This window comes from Malus domestica, chromosome 17 (assembly GCF_042453785.1).
Source record: "Malus domestica chromosome 17, GDT2T_hap1".
Taxonomy (NCBI): Eukaryota; Viridiplantae; Streptophyta; class Magnoliopsida; order Rosales; family Rosaceae; genus Malus; species Malus domestica.
The window spans coordinates 2,850,527-2,868,733 of NC_091677.1; the positions used below are offsets into that span (position 1 = coordinate 2,850,527).

The 18,207-nt window shown below is 35.9% G+C and overlaps 3 protein-coding genes across 3 annotated transcripts; all 3 read left to right on the forward strand.

Moving 5' to 3' along the window:
• Positions 1-443: 443 nt before the first annotated feature.
• On the forward strand, positions 444-6,609 carry LOC103425883 (uncharacterized). Its single transcript, XM_008363983.4, has 18 exons — positions 444-739; positions 819-1,010; positions 1,095-1,250; positions 1,424-1,717; positions 1,849-2,060; positions 2,150-2,224; positions 2,382-2,448; positions 2,685-3,010; positions 3,216-3,449; positions 3,541-3,728; positions 4,178-4,316; positions 4,436-4,544; positions 4,711-4,813; positions 4,929-5,112; positions 5,265-5,363; positions 5,445-5,503; positions 5,706-5,811; positions 6,040-6,609. The coding sequence occupies exons 1-18, from the start codon at positions 505-507 to the stop codon at positions 6,202-6,204; spliced, it is 2,943 nt and encodes a 980-aa protein (XP_008362205.3). The 5' UTR covers positions 444-504; the 3' UTR covers positions 6,205-6,609.
• A 957-nt stretch (positions 6,610-7,566) lies between these two features.
• On the forward strand, positions 7,567-16,186 carry LOC103425824 (senescence-associated carboxylesterase 101-like). The gene is made up of 5 exons (XM_070817247.1): positions 7,567-7,727; positions 8,153-8,507; positions 8,835-9,333; positions 15,404-15,471; positions 15,655-16,186. The coding sequence occupies exons 1-4, from the start codon at positions 7,567-7,569 to the stop codon at positions 15,469-15,471; spliced, it is 1,083 nt and encodes a 360-aa protein (XP_070673348.1). The 3' UTR covers positions 15,655-16,186.
• On the forward strand, positions 15,706-16,509 carry LOC139187413 (senescence-associated carboxylesterase 101-like). Its single transcript, XM_029096992.2, has one exon. The coding sequence runs from the start codon at positions 15,706-15,708 to the stop codon at positions 16,507-16,509; it is 804 nt and encodes a 267-aa protein (XP_028952825.1).
• Positions 16,510-18,207: the final 1,698 nt, after the last annotated feature.

Consider the following 18,207-nt stretch of genomic DNA (forward strand, 5'->3'; position numbering starts at 1 on the left):
TTGTGACTTGACTCACATGACCGTCTTGGTTCACCTATTTTAATTCAAGATCCAAATTCGAATAAGAAAAGTAATTACTCATCTCAACAAATTCATTATTGAAAACTAACATAAAAGTTCATGGGAGCAATCGTCTAAAATGAAAGTTAAGGGGGAAATTTGCCAATTACAAAAGTTCATAAGAATAATCGGCTAGTATTAAAGTTCAAGGGGAAATTGGCCAATTATAAAAGTTTAGAAGGATAATCGGTTAAAATTAAAATTTAAGAAAAATTGAACGCGGCTTACAAATTTGGAGAGAAATTGGGGAATATCTCTAAACAAAAATCATAATAGCACACATACAGATTATGGGCCTCGGCTCATTCAACAATACTATCTCCCAAGGCCCAATGGGCCCACAATTCTTCTGAGAAGAGTGAGACTAGGAGAAAGAACTAAAAAAAGGAGCGAAAGAGTTGAACGACGACTGTGACGATCGGGAGGAAAAGCGGCCGTGTAAAAATGGCGGAAGAAAATAACGCGGCGGAAGGAAGCAACGGCAGAGCAAGCACGCGGAGAAGACGACGGACATGGTTGAAGAGGAAAGAGAAATGGTTGGTAGTGCTCGGTGTAGTTCTCCACGCCGTTTACATGCTCAGCATCTTCGACATCTACTTCAAGTCCCCCATTGTCCACGGCATGGATCCCGTCACCCCCCGCTTCTCCGCCCCCGCAAAACGCTTCGTTTTGCTCGTCGGTACGTCCAATTTTCCCGCTAAAATTCCCTCTGTTTATCATTCGAGTGTGCTTTGAAAAGTTTGGAGCTTCGGCTGCAGCTGATGGGCTGAGAGCCGACAAATTCTTCGAGTCGGATTCCGACGGAAACTTCAGAGCGCCGTTTCTGAGAAGCGTGATGATAGAGAAAGGTCGGTGGGGAGTGTCGCACGCTCGTCCGCCGACGGAGTCGAGGCCTGGACATGTTGCTATCATTGCTGGGTTCTATGAGGATCCCAGTGCTGTTACGAAAGGTTGAATCTTTTTTTTTTTTTTTTTTTTGAGCATTTATACAGATGCAAATTGGTTTTCTGAAGAAACCAAAATCGTTTTTTCAGGGTGGAAAGCTAACCCTGTTGAATTCGATTCGGTTTTTAATCGAAGCCGGCATACTTTCTCTTATGGTAGTCCCGATATAGTCCCCATTTTCTGTGCTGCATTGCCTCACACCACCTGGAATAGTTACCCTCATGAATTTGAAGACTTTGCTACTGGTTTGATTTCAAACTTTCATCACATTGTTTCAATTACAGCATTTTATCTCTGTTTTCGTCTTCGATTTTACTGGTTTGATTTCAGTCTTTCAGCACATTGCTAGTAGTGAAGTTTAAATATTTGTTAATTGCTTATGATTCTTTCTTTTATCAATTTGTACGTGTTAATGCAGATGCTTCCTTTCTGGATGAGTGGTCTTTCGATCAATTTCAGAGCCTTCTGAATCGGTCCAAAGAAGACCAAAAGTTGAAGGAGTTACTCTTACAGGATAATCTTGTTGTGTTTTTGCACTTACTCGGCTGTGACTCAAATGGTCATGCGCATAGGCCTTTTTCGTCCATATATCTCAATAATGTTGCGGTTGTTGATAGTATAGCTGAAAGGGTTTATAATCTTCTAGAAGATTATTACAAGGACAATCGTACTGCATACGTGTTTACTGCTGATCATGGAATGCATGATAAAGGTTGGATTTAATTTGTTTTCACCTTTATAGAAACTTTTTGCTTCTCTTTTCTCACTGAATTGTTATAAGTTTTGATCTTACTTCATTTTTTCCCTTATAACTGTTCTTACGTGTTATAATTTTACTGATAGGCAGCCATGGAGATGGACATCCTTCAAACACTGATACTCCCCTAGTTGTTTGGGGAGCAGGTGTTAAACATCCGAAGCCAGTCTCCAACCATTCTGATTGCAGTTTTCGTTTTGTTGATGATCATATGCATGATGCGCCAACACCTAAAGAATGGGGCCTTCATGGCATTGAAAGGGTGGATGTTAATCAAGCTGATATTGCCCCTCTCATGGTTGTACAATTTGTTTTCCCAAGTTTTCCCCCCTTTAAACTACCTTTCAAGTTTTATCACTCTTATTTGCTGATTGAGTTTTCTGGCAGTCAACTCTTCTCGGTTTGCCTGGTCCTGTAAACTCAGTTGGGAGTTTACCTCTTGATTACATAGACATGTCAAAGGTATAGTCAACCAGTTTGATGGAGGACCTTTTCTTTTTGTTGAAAGGATGTGTAATGTTATCACTTTTATCTTTGCCTGCATATGCCTATTGTATTGGATGAGTTTTCTGGTTAATTGGTAGACAGCTGAGTTTTCTCTTTTTGTTTCATTTTCCAGGAAGATGAAGTTGAAGCTGTGGTTGCCAACACAAAGCAAATTCTCAACCAGTTCCTTCGGAAGTCACGTATCCTTTTGTTATCTGATTCTATATTTATATATGTACATATATATATTTTTATGTGCTATATATGACAACAAGGCATCACTTTCTTCAATCATAAATATCCAATTCATTTAACGAAATAGCATATTAAGGTTAAAACTTAAAACTGTTGTTATATCTGATTCTACTGGAGTTTTGAGGAACGAAAGGAGGTAGAGACGTCCTTTTTATTATCTTGGATTTCTTGACAAAGTTAGAAACAAAGGAGGCAAATTCATTATATTTTAAGCCTTTCAAACCACTGGACGATTATTCCTCCCTATTGGATCAGATTGAGGATCTAATATCTAATAGAGACTATGAAACTGCAAGGAAGCTGTCTGAAGATCTCAGGGATTTGGCTCTGAAGGGACTTCACTATTTCCAAACTTATGATTGGCTGATGCTCATGACAGTAATTATTCTTGGGTATATTGGTTGGATGACCTATATTCTTCTCCATGTGCTGCAATCTTATACTCCATTGGCAGGGTATATGTTTAGAAAGGAGCAAACAGATCACCAGACAGATAATACCAGAAAGGTAATGTTTGTGTAGTCTTGACCTCTTGTAAAGCTTTAATAGTGATTTCTAAATTGAAGGACGGAATTCTGAAAACAGAGATGTTTTTCTTTAAAAGAAAGAAACTAAAAGATGTTTGTGAATATATTACATGTGAAATTTGAACATCTAGAAGTGTTAATATTCACTATGTAATGTAACCCGCAAATCTCATTGTTTGCTGCAGGTACAACTTTGTGGATGCCTTTTCCTGGGACTACTCAGTATAGTACTGTTTATGGAGCGTTCTCCTCCTCTTTACCACGCATACACGTCAATGACAGTATTCCTGTGGACACAAATATTTAGTGAATATCGGTTCATCAAAGCATTATGGAAGGAGTTATATGGAAGAAGAATCAATTACTTTGTGAAAATTCTAGCCACTGGTGCTTTCTCAGTATTCATTCTTGAATTCCTGGTATTGAATCAGAACTATAATTTTTCACGCTGCAAGCCATGGGAAATTGTACTCTACAATCCTGAACAGCGTATTTTGGTAATTTCTGCAGGTTAATAGCTTTACTGAGAGGAAGCTATACACTTGGTGTTTCCTAGTTTCCGGAGTCGTATCCTTTCTCTATCTCTTAAAATTGATTCCCTGGAGATCTGGCATACCAATCTTTGCCTGTGCTGCATGTTGGTTCTTGTCTGTATTTACATTGATGCCAGCAGAAATTCCCGATAATAATCGTCTAGTGTAAGTCATCTTAATTCTTGAATGTTTCTCTGTGGTGCGTATGTGTGTTGGGGCGGGGGTTACTTCCATTATAAATGTAACGAACTTCGGAATTGAACCCAATCTCTAATTCAAACAATAACTTTATTGTGCTCACATCTTTTTATGGGTAAGCTGGGTTTAGTTGAGATTTCCTTCTTTCTTTCTCATCTTTTTAACTTTTTAAATGAAATACAAATTACCAGAAGGGAGGTAAACCTGATATGTGTTCAAAGCAGAACCCAGCACTTGCCAATTTTACTATTTGCAAGAACTTAAATCAGCTTTGATAGTTGTGTTTGTTAGGTTTGTGTAATATTAAGAAATAAATTGAATGCAGCTATATGATTAATCAACTAAGATTAAGCTAAATTATCGTCTAAAAAAGATTAAGCTAATTATGAACCTTTTGTGACAAATCATGTTTGCAGGATTTGGAGTGGAGTTATGATTATTATGATCGGAGTAGCTGCTAGATTGCTAGATCTGCGTACTGAAGGAAGGTATTGGCTAAGTATCTGTAATCATGACAAGAAGAAACCTAAATTTCCCATGCTCTTCCAGTTACAGGTGCTTAACCTATCTCTGTCCTCGGTTGGTATGGAAATAAAGCTTAATGTATAATGTAACTTAACAGATCTGGAGATACATATGATATTTTTGGAATTTTTTGGAACTTTGTGAATTAGGCTCTTTTGGTTGGATTGTCATCCGTGATGGTGTCAATATCAACCTCTCACAGAACTGAGAACCAAGAACTACTCGCTTTGCATCAGATCATAAATTGGTCCATCGCTGGTATGGGTTTTCACTCTTCCCTTTTAGGGCCTTTTTACATATCCGAGTTGTTTGTTCTTTTCTCTTTGTAATTGGTATGTCAGTTGACAGGTATTTAATGCCTTAAGAGTTTATAACTGCAAATATCATGTCTATTTATATTGATCTTTAATTTGTCTGGTCATAGGTTTCTCGATGGTACTTCCATTATTTTCAGAAAATGGTCTCTTGTCCCGTCTTACTTCCATATTTCTCGGTTTTGCGCCCACTTTTCTTCTATTATCTATCGGGTACATTCCTTTTATATGCTCACTTATAGTTGCCTTCATTTAACAGATTTGTTTAATATGCGGAATGTTAGTTGAATTTTTTTCATCTTTTCACTCATTCTCTAGACCTATGCAGATATGAAGCTGTTTTCTACGGTGCTCTGGCTCTTGTACTCATCTCTTGGATACTAGTTGAAAACACGCTTATTTACTCAAGTAAGGTGAGAAGGTTGTCAAGTTCCTTTAGTGGTATGGAGGAAAATGTCATACTTGATGGTAGATACTTACAGCTGTCTGACGTGAGAATTCCGTTGATCTTTGTAAGTCCTATCCTTTTTCTTTTTGTTACAATACTGAAAAATTTATCTGATTGTTCAAGAAATTTAACGATATACATTGCCCTTTTTTTTTTTTAATAATCTAACTGCTCATCATTCATATTGTATGTCTCCGATGTCTTTTGTGGTTTTAGATGGTTTTATTCAATGTTGCTTTCTTTGGAACGGGAAACTTTGCAAGTATAGCAAGTTTTGAGATTTCATCAGTGTATCGATTCATTACTGTCTTCAGTGTAAGTGAAGGTTGAACTTTCCTGAGCATTTATCAGATTAGTTGTCACTACTTACCTGATACTATTTGCTTCTAATTTCAGCCGTTTCTCATGGCCGCCTTACTTATCTTCAAGTTATTCATTCCATTCCTGCTAGTCATGTAAGTCCAGTTACAATTTTGCGTGTGATGCGTGGCTACAAGCTGTCGAAACATCCTTCTTTATTGACGCTGTTAGTTATGCCGTTGGAAAATGCATTTTACTAGCATGTATAGGAAATTCTTTTTCTTTTAAGCCATAAAGAAGTTGTAAGCAATTGTGATTCTCAACTTCTCATATAATTTGTGTTCGACTGACATGCAGATGCGTATTCAGTGCAATAACAAAGCTAAACCGACTTCCACGTTTGGCATGCTATTTTCTCGTTATACTATTTTCGGATGTAATGACCATGCATTTTTTCTTCCTGGTAAGTTACCATATTCTTCAGATTTTGAATTTGTAACTTTTTCTCGCTGCTTCCGTCTCTTGTAACAATACGAGATTACCCAACAAAGTAACATTTAAACACAGATATCTGATCCACACCGCATACCGCACCATACACACCACACGTGCATGGACGAATGCTTCTTATTATACAGCATCCGATCAATCATTTCTAGTGAACCCTACTGACCATTTTGATTATTATCAGGTCCGGAATACAGGAAGTTGGATGGAAATTGGTAACAGTATCAGCCATTTCGGAATCATGAGTGCTCAAGTTGTCTTTGTGCTTTTGCTCTTTGCTCTCACAAACATATACACGAAGGATATTGACATTGGTTCGGTGGATCGCTCCTCTCGGAAAGCAATGTAAGTCGTGGTAATTTGGGACTTTGGGCATCAAAATAATTCACCAGTTTTCCGGAAAAGCGAGCATTAACGTTGCCAAGGCGCACCTCTTGCGGTTCGAAGAGAAGCTTCCCATTCGACAATAATTTGCCCTTTATTCCTACACCTGCTGATTGCTCGTGGACGAGAGAACCAGCAACGGGATTTTCCAAGTGTAACCCAAAGTTCGGTCGTCCGCAGCGTAATGGGATGGGATCGTGCAATGTTCGATTGAAATTTTGGCACTCTTCTCACGTCTTGATTATTTAGATATTCATTGATCAATTTGTATCGAAATTTATCAAGTAGAAACTCCTCTTTTGGCTGTCTGAAATATTTGATTGATCATGGATTTTAATGTTTTAAAAAACGAGCCTAAAGGTGCACTTAGGTGGCTTTGGAGGCGGGGCGCTGATAAAAACGCCTTTGCCCAGCTGGAGTAGACTTAAACTCGCCTAGACGTGGTCGAAGCGTGCCTGAGATATGGAACTGGGCCTTTAAAAAAAATAAAAAAATAAAAAATAACCAGTACAAGTTCAATTCAACTAGGCTATATGACACATCCCTCCAAGTTCAAGTAGCTGGAGCAGACTTAAACTCACCTAGACGTGATCGAAGCGTACGTGAGATGTTGGACTGTGCTTAAAAAAAAAAGAAAAAAAAAACCGTGCAAGTTCAATTCAACTAGACTATATGACATATCCCTCCAAGGTCAAGTTCAAGTTCAACTAGACTATATGGCATACCCTCCAACTAGACTATATATTAACAATTTTAGGTCTCGTGAGGCGATAGTCCCACTCCCACGCCTTAATGCTTTCGCCTAGACGGAACTATTCATAAAACGTCTTGATTTCACCTTCATCTTTTAAAACATTATCATGAATTAGATATTACCATCTTCCACTTTGAAACAATAAAGGTCGGTCCTGTTAGGAGAAATTCTTGACTACGGACGACTTGACCACATGGTTGTCATCGGTAGGTGAATTCAGACAAAAAAAACAGAAAGGTCAACGGACAATCCACAGCCCTCAGATTTCCTCGTAGATTTCTTTGGAAATTTTCGACGTATTCTTCCGCGAATGTTCAGTCTTTAAATAAAGGGAACTTTAACTAAAAACACCCGGTACTATTCACTTTAACGAAAAACCACATTTTTACACTAAAAAGTCAATCATGGTACTATTCACTTTACCCTTTATTTTGTCCTTATCATTAAAACTCAAAGTTTTCAAAACCTTTTCATTAGTTTTTCTTTAAATAAAATGTTCTGGATATTTTCGTCACGTATGAACAGAACAAAGCAAGGAGCAAAGGGGATTCAATAATTCATCTCAACTTTAACATGTTAACGACGACGACCAAGACTTTCACGTGTAAAGAAAGACACCTACCATTCTCGTTTCCAAATCTCTATAAAGAAAGACGCCTACCATTCTGGTTCCAAATCTCTCAATCTATTGTAGTTCTTAAGCAGATCGGCAAAAGCTCGAAGATGAACAACGTGTAAGTCGACTTCAAACTCTTCCGATCCTTGTTTATCTTTGAATCCCTTTGTCATTGATTTTTCTTATGTTTAGTTAGATCAAAGTACTGGATAGTTTGAAAAGATTTTTAATATGACTTAAAACACTTTTAGAGAAAATATTTATGAGTTTCAAAAGTATTTAAAGTGCTTCTTGTAAGAAGCACTAATTATGTGCTTAAACACTTCAAGTGGTTTTTCAAACTTCATTTTATCGTGGTTTGTACAATGTGATTGTATTCATGCCAAATGTATCGTGGTTTTTCTGCCAAATGTAATCAAAAGTACTCTTGGTTGTTAGATTGACATTTTTTGCTATTTCAAAGCAGTTCCAAGCATTGTCATTATGGTTGGGTGTTCTTTTCTTACACACTTCATTTCCTTCAATTTTTGTTGGTGATGACAGAATTAGCACTGCTGGGCTTGAACTAGCATATTTGCTGGTGACTTCTCTCTTGCGCCAGTCATGGGACGCGGTTCAGAAGCAAAAGATCCGCACAGCTGCTGATCCGAATGCACAAATGGCCTTATACGACATTAGTGAAACCAAGCACCCGAACACCACCATCATATCTTTTCTTACTCCACCCGTCACGCTTCAAGATCAACAAGCGAGGATTCCATCGACGACTCTCAAGGACACAAAATTTCCTCTCTTTGAGTTTTTGTGCAATAAAGGCACCCCAAATTTCTCCGTCAATGAATTGGCAATCAACTTCTTCGCCGTGAATTTCAACATCCTCAATCAGTTGCTAACAAATGTGCGTATTGTTTTCTCTGAATTGCTCTAACAAGTAGAAAAACAGTTAAAAATCAAATTTATAATGTTATATTACTCTTCACTTAATTAGTTTGGATTCGTTGACATTTGTTAACATTAGCGAAAAACACATACAAAACCCTCATTAATAGTTGATAAGAGCCGAATATAATAACAGTCGAGTCCTTTCTGTTTTTTTTTTTTTTTTTTTTTTTGTGTGTTTCAAAACCGAGTTTTAAGTGTTTTTTACTATGGAGTTTTGAGGAACTTATTTGTAAAGAAGTCTCTGATTGGTTCGGTAATTGACTAACTTTATGTAATATTTCAGCTGGTAGACATTAGCAGCAATTCCGACTCATTGATACTGATCACTGGACATTCTTTTGGAGGCTGTGTAGCTACCCTGTTCACCTTATGGCTGCTACAAAGCCTCGACTTGTCGAAAGTGAAACGCCCCCTTTGCATCACTTTCGGTTCCCCCTTGATCGGTGATGGAAATCTCCGACAATGTGTGTTGCAATTCTCAAAATGGAGTTCTTGCTTCTTGAATGTAGCCTCTATCAACGATCCTGTACCTAAAGTCTTCTTAACCGCTTCGCAAGCGAGTGACTATAAGCCTTTCGGAACATTCCTATTGTGCTCCGCTTCGGGTTGTTCTTGCTTTGAGGACCCTAATGCCATTTTGCAACTGTTGGTAGAAACCAGCTCTCAGAGTGCTCAAATTCAAGGTCCGAATTCGGGGATTCAGTTTTTCGATTACGGACAGATTTTGAGTGATCTCAAGCTGAAGGCATTTTCTAGAGATGTCTTTGTGTTGGTTGAAGAGGATAGATTGTTGGATTTATTCCGATGTAAATCAACCTTAAATGGTCTACAACATATAATAGGAATGTAATATTGGAGATTAATGTAGATATTGTGATTTATTTCCTAAAGATATCAATCTTATATTAGGTGTCTTGTAATACAAGTAAGATTGATGGAGTCCTTGATTTTATGTGATTATGATACCTAACTGATAGGCTAAAAAGTGGGATTTGGGATTCCTTTATGGATGGAACCTTAATGCCTTAGCCAGTATAAATACTAAGGTCCCTGCAAACCCTAGATACACAACAAACACTTCCCATAAAGTAGTTGTATCCGGCTAGGTGCTTTGTAGAAGACTTTGGTGTTGCCGCATCCTTCATCTTCTCCGTTTGATCTCCAATGGCTATCGCTTCATGATCAGGTCAGCTAAAATTCCTTCGTTTGTGTTTTAATTATATAACCACATAAAGTTTACATGTGGTATCAGAGCCACTGGTTATATGATTAAAACCTATTAGGTTTGAAGTTTGATTATATAATATCTTTTCTTTTGGACTGCGGTTTTTTTTTTAAATCCAAATTGTGATTGCATTCGGCAACATCACCATGTTGGACCTGCTTGAAAACTGCATAGTACGGTTCCGCATATAATTGTATATACTTGGCATATTAGTCTGATATGCACGGCACATGTTTTACATAAATTCCTATTTGGTCTTAGAGACCGAAATTATCAGTTAAATTAAACAATTACATAATTGGATAATCTGTTTCTGCGAGTGGTGCCAGTTGAGTTCAAGTTTTCTTCCACCGCCACCACCCTTCAATTCCAAATGTGGGCTTTTCTAATTGAAGCACTAAATGATGATATTGAATTAACTATAATAAAGGAAGATTAAAATAGTTGGTTCATTATTTCATGGAATTGTATAATTGGAATTACCATGGTGCTTAACGTTTTCTATTTCAATGTTCATATTAATGTTTTGGTTCAATTGAAATAGTCATTTTGTTCTAACCATGCACCGGAGAATTTGAGATGATCAGCAAAGCCAAATAAGGAGGTTCATATATGCATCGCATATGAGATCCTGATGGAGGTCGGTTCTAACCTTGCACTGGAGAATTTTGAGATATATCACTCATAAATTGGTAAACTAATAATTGTTGAATGGTAGGTTTTCAAGCACTTCAAGCTTCCTTTCTTGTATTCAGTTCTCATAAAGAAAGATTGGAACAGTTTGCTTTGCTCATCTTTACTGAATTAATTATGACTGGAAGAATATGGCATGCTTTAAGCTTTCTTTCGATATTCATGCCAATGTTTTGGTTGAATTGATTTAGTGGTAGATATAACTTTTTGGCTAACGTTGTTGTCAATTTTGTAAGCATATAGAAATATGTACTTCTGTACTAATCTTGCCAAGGAAGACTATGAAGCATCTCAAGTCAACAAGCTCGGTAAAGTCTCCTATCAAAGAAAACAATATTGATCATTATATGTGTCAATTGCGAATTAATTAGTTGATCATGCATATGGTTAGTTTTGACTATTAAGTTTTAAACTTGGTTATCAAAACAAAGAGAAAATATATGTTTTGAACATGATTAATTCTGCATATAAGTGGCATACAGAACGAGGGAAAAGTAGATTTTTAAGATATGCCAAGATGCATGCATATAAAAGTGCATATATATCTTGCTTGTTCGTGGTTTTTTGTTAGTAATATGCATGAGTGAGCCTATTGGCTGGTCCAAGCAGCTCCAGTCACTGCTTCCAGGGTGGAAAGGCAACAAGGGGACACTAAGCACCCCTCAAAATATAATTACATACCTTATAAGGTTTTTTGGAATTACTTCTTAAACTCCAAATCTTTATTGCCTTTGTTATCCATTTGAATAAGGACTAATATTGTTTGCCATGAATTGCAATTGCATAAGTGCCATCAATTGTTTGATCAAGCTAAGTATACGTAATTTTCTAAAGCCAATTATGTATCTAGAAGTTCACATTGCATGTGTAAAATTATCATGACACCAGTATCTAAATGGTATGTATATGGTAAACATGCGGAGAAGCATATGTAAAAATGCATAAATTATTTTATTGTTTGAGACTATATTTTGTACAAATAGTCTGGGTGTTTCGGCATTAGTACAAGAGTAAGTCTATTGCTCTGTTTTTCATGGGTAATAACTAAAATGGACATATGGCATGTTTTATTAAAGGGATTGGGTTGTCCTAACACAAATGTGTTGATTAGTAATGCAGTATACTAAGCATGATGGGGGATTAATTCAAGTACGGTTTATAATGATATTAACTCCATGCGGAATTTGCATGACTAATCAAATTAGTTTTGTCTACAATTTTGCTTTCCTATCTCAGTATAGTCATTTAATTGTACATGACTAATGCATAACTTATGGATTGACTGAGAATGACAGAAAGCATCCAATGACAAGAATAAGGGTATAATACAAGTGAATAAGGTTTGTAGTAATTATGTGACAATTCTCATTTGTATTTTAACTATTTATTTGAGAATTGTGGTTGGTCATGTGATTATAAATATGTTTATAAAGAAGTGGTGAACATATGAAGGCATAAGGTATGTATTTCATTCAGAGCATGTGACTAAATTGATAAGCATAAGTCTTCAAACTTGTATATAGTTTATTAGTTTTTCCCATGCCTAAAGAATTTAAACAACGTTTTGATGAGTCAATTTTATGTGCCATAAGGGGAGAAGAAAAGAAATTATTCAAGGCTAATGTATGGCATGTATTGGAGTTTTTTCTTTTGGAAGAAAAGAATTTTTGGTTGTTCCTTTACTTAATTTGGTATTTACAAGGCTAATGCACGATTTTGATGCTAATGTTTTAGGAGTCTTGTACTACAGAAATAAAGGTACAAAAGGAAAGGAACTCGTTTGACTTAAGAGAGCATTTAAGTGATATCACAATTTGGCTTTTGAATTAAAAGCGACTATATTGTTTAAAGTGTTTCCATTTTGAATCTATTAGCTCCATCATGTTTTCTCATACGTGTTGATATCCTTGTGGTGGAAGATTGATATTATAGCTCTTATACAACTTGATCTATATGTGATTAATCTCCTATCAAGTATGTTGTCAGGTTTTTTGAGATTAATTAGATATCGAAAGGAGTCATGAAGGCTGGAGATGATTAATGTCTTGTCAACTAAGCAAGCCGTAGCGGCTTAGTTGATGCTGGGACTATGGTTTTAAGTTACTTTGATCAACGTTGCATCTTAATTAGAATAAAAGGGATAATCTTCTTGCCCGTAGGTGTGGATCGTTTCCTTTGTTTTAATTAAGATGGCATAGTATGAGTTTTATTTCACAGGAGTTTGTGAAAACTTCATCTTGCCCGTAGGTGTTGAAGTTTTTTATGAAGGTAACTCTTGTGACATATAATTCAGTACTAGAAACTAATTAATTTTCTTGCCCGTAGGTGTAAATTAATCTAGTTTCATGAAGTTTATTGGGGATAAAGTTCCATGCCATCAGTTACAAAATCCCACTATGAGCCCCATAATAGGTTGTGGTTTTAAGGCATGGAAATCGGTTGCATCATAACATATTTTGTGTCTATTCATGAGACTTGTTGATGCAAAGTATTGGACCCATGAAGGTTAATCAAGGATTGCTAAGGTACACATTATTTAAGTCTTATGCTTGTAAATCTTTTCAATTTGAAGTATGATGTCGTTTTAGATGATGAAATTTGACAACTAGAGTTTCCCTTGGACATCAAAATTGAAATGATATGAAATTGAATTGTTATGGATGTATCAATTCATGATAGATGCACATGATTGTTTCTGGCAGATTGCATGTCTTGATTTAAATTGAGTGAATGATACGTCTAATGATCACCAAACGACCTGAATTTTTGATATGTTCAACATATATATGTCTACTATGTGTCTGCAAATTTTCGTAAAGTTTTGCCATGTAGTGTAATTATGGTGAATTTACTAGTAACCCATGCTCGTACAGACAGTTTTGCTGGCAGATTGTTTTTGTCTTTTGAGACGTCACTTTAGACAATTAGTTTGACCTAAAACGGCCCTATATTTTTATTTTATGATAGTATGTCTATTTTGATCTGTAAAATTTTGGTAGCAATTAAGCTTGTAAATTAATTATGATAAATTCTAAAGTAAGTGTAACTCATTGCTGAAATTCTGTTTGATAACTTTATGTTGGTTGTGATGTCTATTTAATTATGTCTAAAATATGAAGCAAATTTGTTTAGGTAAATCCTTGAAAGAATATATGAATGAGTGTTTGCCCAAGTGGGAGAATTAGTGAAAGAAAATTGGGCTTCACACTCATTAACTTATTTGCAATAAGTGTATAAACTCTAAAAGTTTAGTGGGAGTTGTTCTAAAGTTTTGAGCATTAAGTGGACTTGCATAAAGTGTTATTCTATCTTCCATGAATATGTGTTTTGGTTGATGAAATTAGAATTATGCCATGACTCGAATGACAATAATATGTTTAAGTTGCAGAATGAGTACTTGGTGTATGTGTATATTTTTACTTGCAATCATTTGGATGCCTTGATTGATTATTTGTTAATCTTTAGAAGAATTTTGAGGCTCATGGGGACTTAGCACAAATATGGAATTATTAATGCAAATAGATGGTTGTGAAATGCATGGTTTTGTATAAACAGCGGTGAATGTCTTAGTTTTACCTTTCATTGAGATTATGCTATTTAAGGTGTTAAGGAAAGGTTAAAGAAAGACAATTTTGTAGTGATATGCATTCATTGACTAAGTAAGGGTGTTCCCACAAGCATATTTCAAAAGTATGATTTAAGTAGTGATTTGCAAATTAAGTGACGATGTTGCAAATCAGTGGGAGCTTGAGTTTCATGTAATTGATGCCTTACATTTGCAGATGACCTATAAGGTATGTATGGTTGATTGAATCCATTCATTTAGTTTAATCTCCGGTTGGATTCATGAAGTCACATGTTTATGTGTTGGTCAATTATCAGATGATGATATATCTGATATCCAGTTAAGCAAATTGCATTTTAAGTCATAAAGGAATGGTTAATCTTCTTGCTCGTAGGTGTGGATTAATTCTTTTGGTTCGACTTAAAATGGCATGACATGATTTATATGTTGTATTAGTTGTGAGGGTTTTTTCATCTTGCTCATAAGTGTTGAAAATTTTTTCTCACGAAAGTAACTAATATGGTATATGAACTAGTGTCAAAAACATGTTAATTCATCTTGCTCGTAGGTGTTGAATTAATTGTGTTTTATGAAGTTTTGTTTGCAACTGCAGTAGAAGTTTGCATTAAAGAGGACCTGAGATGATAAAAGTTGAGACACATTAAGGTAATTAAAGTTCATCTTTGCAATCATAATTTGACGGTGTTTCATGTGGATGAGGATTTTAGCATGTGTGATTATGAAGGTTTTTGGTTGTGTCAACCTTACAACCTTGTTAGTTCCATGTTGAAAGACTTATTTGACAGAAACTTGTATCAAGGATAGGATGTTATCACAATTACATGGCCATTAAAGTGACATTAATCTCCAATTTCAAGTATAAACATAAATACTATATGTGTAGACCAGTGGGAGAATGTTGGATTTATTCCGATGTAAATCAACCTTAAATGGTCTACAACATATAATAGGAATGTAATATTGGAGATTAATGTAGATATTGTGATTTATTTCCTAAAGATATCAATCTTATATTAGGTGTCTTGTAATACAAGTAAGATTGATGGAGTCCTTGATTTTATGTGATTATGATACCTAACTGATAGGCTAAAAAGTGGGATTTGGGATTCCTTTATGGATGGAACCTTAATGCCTTAGCCAGTATAAATACTAAGGTCCCTGCAAACCCTAGATACACAACAAACACTTCCCATAAAGTAGTTGTATCCGGCTAGGTGCTTTGTAGAAGACTTTGGTGTTGCCGCATCCTTCATCTTCTCCGTTTGATCTCCAATGGCTATCGCTTCATGATCAGGTCAGCTAAAATTCCTTCGTTTGTGTTTTAATTATATAACCACATAAAGTTTACATAGATTTCCACTTAAAGCTGGAATTAAAACACAATTAGCAGCAATATTTGGAGTTAATAGCTCATAGGTATCCAACTTTCCACACACAATCATTTGATTTGATGAGATTTAGAGAAATGGTTTCTGCACAAACCTGTTAATTTCTGTCTTTTGATTCCCCTTAAATTTATTTAGTCCAAATCCCATGTTTTTTTCATCCTATATATATTTTTATTTCTACTAACTTTTCTCGCGACTCATTTTGTAAAAGTCATTGCAGCAGCAACGACCCGACATAAATTTCGGCAATCTGATACAAAAGATGGAAACTCAAGAACGTCAGCACGCAAACCAGAAGAAGCAGGTTTACAGTTCTTTCGGGAAATTGAATGAGATTAAAAAGTACATGGCCTACATGGAATGGTACAAGGGGCATTCCAAAACCATGGGAATTGGATACTATGACAGCTATAAAAACAAGGGTAACACATATGACAATGATGCCGAAGGGTTGAAGAACAAGCTCTCTCGCTACTGGCAGGACACAGTTGAAGAAGTTGAGAGAAAGCCCCAGGAAGAAGAAGCCGCAATGCGTACTGGCTTTCTATTTGCTGGAACCAATTGCAGAAGGATGATCGAACCGCTTCACATTGCAGACCACTACAAGGGAGGTAAAAAAGATTACATAAAGGAAAGGCCTCGACATTTCGTTCTGTTGGAGCGATGGTTCAATGAAGACGAGGAAAAGAAGAAGGCAGAGAGAGAGAAGAAAGAAAGGGAGAACCCCCAACTGCGCAGCGAAAGCAAGCCCAACTCAAAAGCAAAGAATGTGGCTTCTAGTCTGAATGATGATTCTTGTTTTTGGGCGCACGTCGAGGAAGCGCTTATCTTGTGCAACAAACAAGCGAGTAATCCAAATATCGAATTTGAGCAGTACGTGCTGAATAATCTCGAGAAGTTTGCAGTAACGCCTGACATTTTCTTGGCCCAAAGCAGCTACATGCAATGGTGGAACGAGTACAAAAAAAGGGTGGGAAATGACTATTCCTCACCACTCGCCAAGGTCATGAAGCGTCACACTTATACCAAGTATGCGGAGGGGGTCTCGGTTCTTGCTGATATCTAATGCAGGATAATTAAGTTTTAAGCAAGCAATTAAATTAAATAAAGCAAGATTAGTTATGTTGTATTCAGTGGCGGAGCCACGATTTTAGGTGAGGAGAGGCCTCACATAAATGTGAAAAAAATTAAATAATGCATGCTTGGAGTTGTGAGCTAATTATTTTTGAGGCTCTAAATGTTTTTTCTATGTCGAAGTTAACCTTCCATTCTCAAGTCAATGAAAAATACTAGGGATACTATGTTTTTAGACCATATTTTAGAAACCACATAATGTGACCTCGTTGATAATTGGATTCCTTTTTTGGTGATTTAAAGAAGTAGTCCAACTATTAAGTACGATACAATCATGCGGTCACAAAATATGGCTCAAGTAGAAGCTATCTATAGCATCACTCCAAGTCAATATAGAATAGATTGGGAATTTCCGAACAAAAAATGAGAATTATGGATTGGGAATTTGGTGAACAAAATATATGAAATTTTAAAAATTTAGTAAAAAGTTAAAGAGAACAAAGATAAAATATATAAATTTCAAGAAGCGGAGAAGGAGAAACTCAAAGTTTATTATTCTTCAGTTGGCAATGTAAAAGAATATTTTTTTGATAAAACTAAACTAGACTTTAGATTTTAATTTTAAGAGCTATTGATTTGTTTATAAAATAAGATTGTAAATTTATTTTTAGGACGAGTTTTGTTGGGATTGAAAAGAAAAAGAGACTTCTTATTTTAACTATTAGTGAATAGCAATTAAGAGTTTTGTGTAAACTAAAAGAAGTATAATATTAAGTTTATCCAAATATAATACATAATTATATAGAAAAGTTAGTTGGGGGGTAGGCCTTGGCCTATGGTGTGGCCTTAGAGTGCCTCCGCCCCTGGCTGTATTGCTCCTGATCTTCATAAAGAAAGGTGTGCAGTACTTGCCGGACTTTTTGGCGCTACAACTTTTGAATATTTTTGTTTGTGGTTTCGTTTTGTTTTGGGCTCTAGCATCTAGATCTCTTTGTTCAAAGTATAAGAATGTGTGGGGGTATTGTTTCAATTATGATGTTGTAATTTCCACTTCATAAAGCAATGACACTCGTTGCATTTCGATTTCACTAAGTATGAGGCTTATCCTAATTTCAGTCTTTCAGCACATTGCTACTAGTGAAGTTTAAATATTTGGTAACTGCTTATGATTCTTTCTTTTATCAATTTTTATGTGTTAATGTAGATGCTTCTAATGAGTTGATATTCTACTGTTTATTTTACCTTATTCTTAGCTATAATTTATTGATTATTTTGGTTGAATTTTGATACTTTGTTCTATATTTCAATTACAGGACATGTGAATCTACTTTGGGCATAAAGTGATCAAACGAAGGAATTTTGGAGTAATTTCAATTGGAATAGATTCGTGAGTCTTTCAAGATGATTGTGTCAAAATTCTAGAATTTAATTCCAAGCCGTTTGACCGTGGCAAAGAAAAGAAGACTCAGCGTGCAACTTTCCCAATTGTTTTATGGTTATTCGTAACTAATTTCCGTTTACTAGAACAAGATTACTAGCCTTAGCATGAATATGTTGTAATGACCCGTCTCAGATTGTATGAAACACAGATCGTCGAGAACAATTTTGTAATTTCACGTTTGGAAGATATTTGTATTCTTGAGTTTAGTGGACCTTATTTTGTGAGTCACGAGGCCCACATGTTTCCCTT